This window comes from Mirounga leonina, unplaced genomic scaffold (assembly GCF_011800145.1).
Source record: "Mirounga leonina isolate KUSES-001 unplaced genomic scaffold, KU_Mleo_1.0 Mir_125, whole genome shotgun sequence".
Lineage (NCBI taxonomy): Eukaryota > Metazoa > Chordata > Mammalia > Carnivora > Phocidae > Mirounga > Mirounga leonina.
The window spans coordinates 39057456-39067673 of NW_023270305.1; the positions used below are offsets into that span (position 1 = coordinate 39057456).

Below are 10218 nucleotides of genomic sequence, written 5' to 3' on the forward strand. Positions count from 1 at the left end.
TGAAGCCAACCTCAAATGGTTGTGTTGAAAACCAAATGAAATAAAACACTTTGAGAAGGTTGTGCAGGAATGCCTAGAACACAAATAATATCTTCCATCGAAATATTTAGTAATACCTACTGAGCTGTATGTAATTTTTTTTTTAAGATTTTTATTTTATTTATTTGAGACAGAGAGAATGAGAGAGAGAGAGCACATGAGAGGGGGGAGGGTCAGAGGGATCCAGGGACTCCAGGATCATGACCCGAGCCGAAGGCAGTCGCTTAACCGACTGAGCCACCCAGGCGCCCCGAGCTGTATGTAATTTTTAACCTCATATTATTCAATTGGATATAGAAACCTTGCTATTTATCCTGATGATTTTTTATTAAATCTTCTTAATATTTACTTGATATGTATTCCTTATAAAAAGTCATTCAAAAAACAAAAACAAAATAAATAGAACTTTGTTGGGTCAGAAGAGAGAGAATGAATGACTTTTTATTCAAACACACTGCTCATTTTTTCAAGTGGACAAGAATGTGAAATAAGATCTTTAATAATATATTCAATAATCATGATTTAATTGGCATTCAATTTAAATTTAGTGTATGAACAGAAAATACCCACTAGTTCAAATGATCATTGAAGCTTTAGAAAAACAATTATACTCCAGGTCATGAAGTGTAACTGAAATAATTCCACATATAAAGAAAAAGTAGAGGGAATACAGTATATATTTGTTATTCACAATGCAAATCAGAGAATAAAGAAAAAGAAATCAAACCTCTTGCAAATGAAATGAATTTAAAAATGACATAGCCACATGGTATTGATGAATCACTAAACTCTACCCTGAACCTACTAATACACTATATGTTAACTAACTTTAATTGAAATCAAAAAATGACATAGCCACAGATATGAAGGAAATTAAAGTAATTAAATAATTATAAATTCAATTTTATGGTGATAGACGTTGGGGAGGGTATGTGCTATGGTGAGCGCTGTGAATTGTATAAGACTGTTGAATCACAGACCTGTACCTCTGAAACAAATAATATATTATATGTTAAAAAAAAAAAAGATGGCAGGAAGGGAAGAATGAAGGGGGGGAAATCGGAGGAGGAGACAAACTATGACAGACTATGGACTCTGAGAAACAAACTGAGGGTTCTAGAGGGGAGGGGTTGGGGGGATGGGTTAGCCTGGTGATGGGTATTAAAGAGGGCACATACTGCATGGAGCACTGGGTATTATACACAAACAATGAATCATGGAACACTACATCAAAAACTAATGATGTAATGTATGGTGATTAACATAATTAAAAAACACTTAAAAAAGTTAACATAAAAAATATAAAAGATGGTGTTTTAGGGAAATATTAACTAAGATAAACAACAAAAACAAAATAGAAAACATGACTAGAATAGAAACTTGAAAAAAAAAAAAAAAGATTTACTGGTACCCAAGAATGCAACCACTGAAAGGTAGTTTTATGAATAAATACATTACACCTTTACTCTGTAAAGTATTACTGACCAGAAGTAAAACCTGGAAGCTTCATATTTTTTCATAAAACTCTATCATAACCTTATTCCAAAATATTCCAAAAATAGTGTACTAAAATTAAAACTACAGACACTACAGAATATTCCTCAGTTGGGGGTATAGATTTAAAAATGAACCTAATAAATAAAAACATGAATGCAACATTTCAACTATGTGGTTAGAGAATAAAGTGCCATGACTAAGTGTGTTTTATTCTGTGGATGAATAAATGATTCAATAGTATTAAATATATTAATATAAATAAGATCAAAAACAAAAACCACACAATCATGAAAATCCTTAAAGAATTGTGAATAGAAGTACACCTTTTTAATATTAAAAAACTCTATTTTTAACAATATTTAAACATAGTGGCAAAATTCTAGAATGTGCTCTAAAATAAAGAAGTAAGTCTTCTATCTATCACCATTATTCTTTTACATATTTTCTAATACTTCTAATCAATATATAGAGAAAAAATAGTTGAAATAGGAACTATGAATATTGGGAAATAAATGACAAAATTTATCCTTATTTGCAGGTGTTAAAATTATTTACTTGAAAAACTTACTTTCAACTTAAAAATCCCAAATTAACAAGGAAATTCAGTAATATATTTAATTAAGTAAACAGACGTTAATTGTCCTTTATCAAAATAATCTGAAAGGTAATCATAAGAGAAATGTATACCATTTACATTAGAAGAAAAACAACGAATCCAGCAAAAGCTTATCATGAAACATACAAGATAGGAAACACATATTGCTAAATCCACATGTTTCCAACATATATAAATCTCTTAAAAATCAATAAATATAACAAATATTCCCAAGGAAAATGGGTCAAGGTCTTAAATAAGCAAAGCAGAAGAAATAGATATAAAGACGTGTTCAGGGACTCCTGGGTGGCTCAGTCAGTTAAGCATCTGCCTTCAGCTCAGGTCATGATCTCAGGGTCCTGGGATCAGGTCCTGCACTGAGCTCCTTGCTCAGTGGGTACTCTGCTTCTCTCTCTGCCTGCCGCTCTCCCGTTTGTGCTCTCTCTCTGTTAAATAAATAAAATCTTAAAAAAAAAAAAAAAACACAAAGATGTGCAATATCAATAATGCTAAAAAATAAATGCAAATATTTTTGATGGCAAAGATTAAAAATTATATGATGATAACCAGTGTTTTCTCTGGTAAGGAAATTGGGCCCTGTGATATCAGAGATTTTTACTTGGTAAATCTAAGTTAGTATGACCTTTCCGAATGACATTATCTCTAAATATTTTAGAACAGTTTTGGAATTTTATGTACCTATTTCCTGTTTTACCTCTAAGATTTTATCCTAAGAAAATAATTAAGGGTGGATAAAATTATACTCACAAGAAATTCATCATAACACTATAATTGCTGAGATATCAGAAGCAATCTAATTGAAAAAGGTATCAAACTAAGACATACCTGAAATGCAATATTATACCATTTTTGCAGAAGTATCTTTATTGATATAAAATAATCATTGTGATACAATAAATGAAAAATGTTTATAAAATATTGGGTATAATGTGTTACATTTTATTATATACAAATACCTAATTAAAAGGATACCTATCATAACTCACTGTTTTTAGTATATGGTGGTGGGGTTATGGACAGTTTCAAACTACACATATGTGACTATACACACAAACACCCAAATAATGAATTTTTCATTTTTTTAAATTGGAAATTGTGACTTAATTGTTGCATGTAATTTTATCAAAGTGATGTATCATTAATCTTTTTTCCCTAGCATCATTTTGCAGTACAGAAATGTGTCAAGACTTGTATCCCTTAAATTTATACAATGTTGCCTATCAATGTTTTCACTTTTTTCTGTTCCTCTTGAGTGTATATATTACATGTCATTATCCTATTCTATTTCAGTTGCCATTTCTCTGTCTCCCTTTTTCTCCCTCTGTTTCCCTGTCTTCCCCATGAGTCCTCCTATCTCTGCTGCATTCTTTCCTCTTTCCATATTTTCAGTTTCTCCTCTTGAATGAGCATATCAGAATTCCATAATGACCCATTCTGTGACCCCATGGCTTGCCTCCCACTGCCATTAACCATAGGAAAAAGCTATAATTCATTAACCACAAACCCTAGGAGAAAGCTGTAACTCTCAAGTACTAGAGTTAAGGTTTTTGAAATGCTTGATAGAATTACTTCAAATGGAAAGATTTATACCCTTTTGGGTGTACAATCGTTTCTTGACAAGGAATATGTCCTGTCCCAACATTTGTTCTTGGCTGTCAAGGACAACATTTTCATTTTTATTTTCAAGAAATCCTTAATGGACTTAAAACAAATAATTGTGAAAATGCTCATAATGATTATTGTATTAACAAATGGTTTGACAAAATGATCATCTCTTTTATTACAGTGGCTGTATCTATTATCTTAATATTTTATTACAGTGGCTGTATCTATTATCTATTATCTTACTCACTGAAGGTTTCCTTTACAAATTCAATACTGATTGACTCTTATTCTCAGCCTTCAGGAAAAATGTTTCTTTCTAAATGAATCATTGTTAACTAAAGGACACTTTCTTAGACATTTCTTTTTCATCTTATTTCCTGAGTAAAATGTACACATATTATGGATCAAACATGAATTTCATATTTTCTTCAAAGATTAGCTACTTTAGATTATTTCACTGAGTAAAGACATTTTATGTAGATGAATTTATTAATACCATCAAACTCATCAACATCCTATCTTGTTATTTAGTCCAGACATTGTGCAAAATGCATGAGAATGGTCAAAAAAGACAGATAATGTCTAGGGGAAGAATGAGATATATTTCTATGTTGGGGAAAAATGAAATAAGCTGGAAAGAGACACTGATATGAGATCAATTAACATTTCACACCACAGTTGTTTTCATATAACCGAGTGTTTCTGTGAATTGAATGACCTTCTAGCATCTTTGTAGCCATTTCATTGCAAAAGCCTCTTCAGAAACACAAAGTTACTATTTAGAGTGATAAGTAAAAATCTGACACAAGCTCTATCCTTGGGTGCACACATACTCTTTGTAAGGAGTTCCATCAATCCATGAATAATGAGAAACTGAAAAATGTATATGCTTAATAATAGGCCTTTAAGAATGAATCATCTTCAAAACACTTTTGAAAAGTGTGTGGCTCATATTATTTTTATTCTAACACTTCATGGTGAGTAGTTTTATAAATTATACCCATTTTTTTAAAAAAATATGTTAACATTTGATGTTGTTTCAGGTCACTGAAAACACTGAAAACTTGCTAATAGCAGATGGAGTTTGAGTATGTGTTTTCTAATTCTAAGTCAATGTTTTTTGCACTGAGCCAGCAGCCTTCTAAGATACTGGCATCGAGTCCTTTTTACTCAAATATATGAAAATGGTCATTTATGGGCAGTTTGTATCATCTATACTCTCTCAAAGACTTATATAAACACTGCTGAGAGATGTATAAAGTTCTAGCTAGTCATATTCTCAAGCTTGCATGATAACAACACAGATTATTTTCCATTATGAAAATATTATTGCAATGATTCATGTAAGTGTAAAACATAAAGCAAATATCAAGTGTATGCATAAACCCTATTGGATTGGGACAGTTGTATGTCTACTTTATCTGTGATGATTTTCTTCCTTGAGCAACAATCTCTGAATCAAATCTGGTATGATCAGTAGGGTTGTAGGTTTTATCTTCTTATAAAATATATGGCTATTCAGAGAATAAGGTTATATCCTTTTAAGTTAGCTAACTATATAACAGAAACTTCATGACTCCTTCCACCTTGGCCTACAGAAAGAGGTAAAAAATATAGAATGTATATGGTAAAAGAGGTACTGATCTTTGTCACATAATTTTTAAGTAAGTAAGTATTTCCACATCGATATTCCCTGTAGTGAAATAAAACCATAAACAGAGTGGGAAGAAACTTAGAAGCACCAAGTCAGTTCTTTCTTTGCCTGCTTGAATCCTGTGTACAAAATCCCAAACAAATCCCTACCTAGACCTGCTATTAAAACTTCCAGCAATGATTAACTCATTGATTTCATTAGGTAGCTCATTCCAGTTATGTATAGCTTTTATTGCTAGCAATTTCTGCCTACTACTGAGCTGAAAAAAAAAAAAAAAAAAACAAACAAAAACCTCCTTATAAATTCAACCTAGAGCTTAAGACGTACCTCATACAGTAGGACTTTAAGTCTCTGAGGACACTTTTTTGAGTATCTTTTAAATCTCCAACTTTATTATTATATTTGAGCCAGATCTGCTAAGGGTAACTCACTACTATCTTAGTCTTCTCTTTATAGAGTAAAGTTATTTTTAATAAGATCTTAACTGCATATTTTCATTAACCTTGTATAAAGATCTATCTAAAGTAAAGAGATGTATGAATTAATTCTATCATCGAATGTTTCCATTAGCCACATTATTATTATTGTTAACACTCTGAGCCTTAGGTATATGTTTTTACTTAAAATTTTAGAAAGTTATAAACATATTTATTTAATGTTCCATTATAGCAACATCATCACTATGATTTTAAGAAAGAACAATAATTTGTTTTATTTCCATTTGATAACCCATACCAGAATATTCTTTGACAAGTTGCTACATGTTAAGCAGTTGACCGTGTATCATCTTAGAGACAGATATACCCGTGTTTGTCTCAATTTTATTTGTTCTTATCTAATGAATTTAGCCTAGCATTTTAAACCAGGAGCCTTATGTTGTTTCCATATGTGATATGAGGATTATAAAAACAACATTATAGTGTAATCATGAGGATATAAAATACATGAAAATGCTTGGCATTTGTTGGTATAAAGTAAAAACTAATTTCCTCTCTTCCCTTTCTCTCTTTTAATAAAGATAGCCTGCTAGATATCCCAAACCAATCCAAGTTTTGCTATTTTTCTGTTTGTTCTTTCTTTTTTCATTAAAAAAACATACATTCTGTCTTCCAAATAAGCACATACTTCTTCTCTAACATTCTTGCCCAAGGTGGTTTCTCTAAGAAGACTATTTTTGTTCTCAGTAAATTTGTAAAACTCCATTAGGCAATTTGCTGATACAGCTTAATAAGAAGATAAGATCTGCTAAGCATACAACAAGAGACATCCCATGAAGTTGAGTCACATGCTGCTCTGCCCCAGGTGTAACTGGAATGGGCTAAGCACTGAACTGAGAGTGTGTTGTCTGAATGGCAATTCTACCATGCCATGCAAACCCGGCAAGTAACTTCACTTCTCTCCATTTCAGTTCCTTATAAGTAGGTGGAAATAAGACCTGTCACTCAGTACTGCTGTCAAGATTAAATAAGATGTTGAATGTAAGAACTCCTGGCTTTCACATTTTCATTAAATTGGATTCCTACATTTGAAGAATGGCCACATGATGCTGAAACATTTGATGGATTTCCTTTAAATCTTAAAACATTTGAATCATTAGTAAATTAGTGCATGGATAAAATACTCTATCCAATAAGAGCTCCCATTATGATAAAATAATATTATATAATTAAGAAAAGCAGCCTATCACCTTTCCTGGATGCAATTTTTATATGATAGTTTATTAGTGGTGGGATTATAAATATTTGAAACCCAGGAAAATACCAAATCTGTCATTTATGTGTAATAAAAATACTTTATGGATGTTTCACCTTTTGATTTATCTCAGTTGCAAAAAATACCATGTTTGACTGCTATTCAGAATCCTAATTTCTCTGGACAACAATGTCATCAACAAACATTACCAAGCTTAGATAAAATAATCTTTTATAGTTTTAATGAAATTTGGTTGAAAGGTAAATGAAACAGTTCAACATATATTAATGAGCTGAGAAGCTGTGGAATTTGATTGACAGATTAAAATTACATTAACCTTGACCCATCAGATTTATTAGTTTATTATAGAAAAAGTCACTCCTAGTCCCTGGAAATAGATCTAATTAAGAGACACCAAGAAATGGTAAGAGTTCAAATGGACATGATAAAATTTTCAGAGACTCTTTCCAAATGCACCAGGGAAATCTACCAATTTGGGGCTAGCTGATGTATAACTTAATAGACTATTTTAAAACTCGGGCAATTTGATTCCAGATAAGTATTCAATGAAAAATAAAATGGAGTGCATAATGAAACTTAAAACAGAATGCAAGGCCAGATAAAACTTAAAATAGGAAAAGTTCACTAATGGACCCAAATCTCATCCAGGAACTGTCTCCTAGTGTTATCCCTAGGGCCCCTACTATAGCTGCTGGTCTTATGAGGCCTCCCTGGCTATCATCTTCCATCTCTATCCCCAAATTCTAAACTTTCCATATTCCCCTAGGTCATCGCAATCCACATGCCTCAGGTTCTTTTCTCCCAGAGCTCTGGTTAATGAGAGGTGATCTGATACACAAATTCTTATTAAAGCACTACTATGAATAGTTGCTAAAAATACATTACGCTGCCTCAAATCTGACTGGATAGGGACGGGCCAATTAAAAAAAAGTAGTTATTCAATTTTAAGAAAGGTTGATTAAAAAAGGAGGAACATAAATAACTCCTAGCAGGTAGACACAGGAGTAGTTGGGTGTAGCCACAGTGATCAGGGTGCTGTAGAAAATGGACTGCATATTTTTTAAAAGATTTGGAGATTGACCATTATTTTTGTATGTTAAATAGAGGACAATTAAGTTAGTTTCCATAATGTTACTTTCCTTCAGATAAAAGTCACACTTTTACAGCTTTTCTATGTGCTTTGACCAAAAGAAAATCTAAAAATTCCTCACATTATAGAAGAGACCATTGTGTGCACAGATGAGCACGTGCACATGCACATGTGTATGTGCCAGGTATGAAAAAGGAGGCAGACATTCTGGGGAATTTTTCTTTAACTGTTCTTTTCAGTAGGCATACTAATGGTTCCCCAAAGAAGTCTATGTCCTAATTCCTAGAGCCTATGAATATTTAGGCTACATGGCAGAGGGGAATTAAGGTTACATTTGGAATTCAGGTTGCTAATTATCTGACCTGAAAATGGAGAGATTATTCTGGATTATCCAGATGGACCCAATAAGATCAAAATGCTCCTTAGAAGTGGAAGAAGGAAGAAGAAAAAAGTAAGAGGGCGATGTGAGTGTCAAGAAATGAAGAGATGTAATGTTACTGGCTTTGAATGTTGGGGAAAGGAATCATGAGCCAGGGAATGCAAGGAATGTGAGCAGCTTCTAGAGCCTGGAGAAGGCAAGGAAATTCAGTCTACCCTAGAGCCTCCAAAAAGGAACCCAACCTTGCTTACATCTAGATTTTAGCTAAAACCCATGCCAGACTTTTGAACTACAAAACAGTAAGAATAGATTTGTGTTGTTTTAAACCACCAAATTTGTGGTAATTTGTTACCACAGCAATAAAAAAGAATTATTTGATTCCACAGAAGGTACTCTTCCTATATACATGGTGCCACTCCTAGAAAAAGGAAAGGGAAGGAAAGGAAAGGAAAGGGGAAAGGGAAAGGGAAAGGAAAAGGAAAGGTAAAGGAAAAGGAAAGGGGAAGGAAAAAAGAAGTTAGAAAATGCCTGGATTAGTTGAATTTTTAGGTCTCTCACAATTCTGAAATTCAGTTCTAATTAACATCTGCTAATATATGATTCAATTCAATAGTGTTAATTGAATGTCATGGGATTTAGTATTGTGCTGTTTTTATTTAACATGTTGTGAACACTTCCCTGATATTAAATGTGCTTTGTAAAGAAGATTAATTCCTATATGATATCCTATCAATGGAGATGCCACGATTTTTAATCATTACCTTGATTTTGTAAATACAAGATATTCCAATTTTTTATTATTTTAAATTGCTGAAATGAACATCCTTGTACATAAATCTTTGACTAGCACTCCTTATTTCAATTGCATAATTTGCTAGAAGTGCAATTATTCATTCATTCAAGAAATATTTGGGGGACGGAGTGGCCAACAGCCTGCAGAGCAACATGCCTAAGTTTTATTGTGACTACTGCGACATGTACCTCACCCATGACTCTCCATCTGTGAGAAAGACACACTGCAGTGGTAGGAAACACAAAGAGAATGTGAAAGACTACTATCAGAAATGGATGGAAGAGCAGGCTCAGAGCCTGATCGACAAAACAATCACTGCATTTCAACAAGGAAAGATACCTTCTACTCTATTCTCTGCTCCTTCGCCTGCAGGGGCAAAGATCCCACCTCCCCCCAGTCTCCCGGGTCCTCCTTGCCCTGGTATGATGCCAGTGCCCCATATGGGGGGCCCTCCCATGATGCCAATAATGGGCCCTCCTCCTCCTGGGATAATACCAGTGGGACCTGCTCCTGGAATGAGGCCACCTATGGGAGGCCACATGCCAATGATGCCTGGGCCCCCAATGATGAGACCTCCTGCCCGTCCCATGATGGTGCCCACTCGGCCAGGAATGACTTGACCAGACAGATAAGAAGAGACAGGAACCTCTTTTTTTTTTTTTTTTAAAGATTTTGTTTATTTATTTGACAGAGAGAGACACAGCGAGAGAGGAAACACAAGCAGGGGGAGTGGGAGAGGGAGAAGCAGGCTTCCCGCAGAGCAGGGAGCCCGATGTGGGACTCGATCCCAGGACCCTGGGATCATGACCTGAGCTGAAGGCAGTCGCTTAAC

General features: G+C 33.7%; 1 protein-coding gene across 1 annotated transcript; it reads left to right on the top strand.

Moving 5' to 3' along the window:
* The first annotated feature begins 9511 nt into the window (after positions 1-9511).
* On the top strand, positions 9512-10006 carry LOC118007929 (U1 small nuclear ribonucleoprotein C-like). Its single transcript, XM_035001196.1, has one exon. The coding sequence runs from the start codon at positions 9539-9541 to the stop codon at positions 10004-10006; it is 468 nt and encodes a 155-aa protein (XP_034857087.1). The 5' UTR covers positions 9512-9538.
* Positions 10007-10218: the final 212 nt, after the last annotated feature.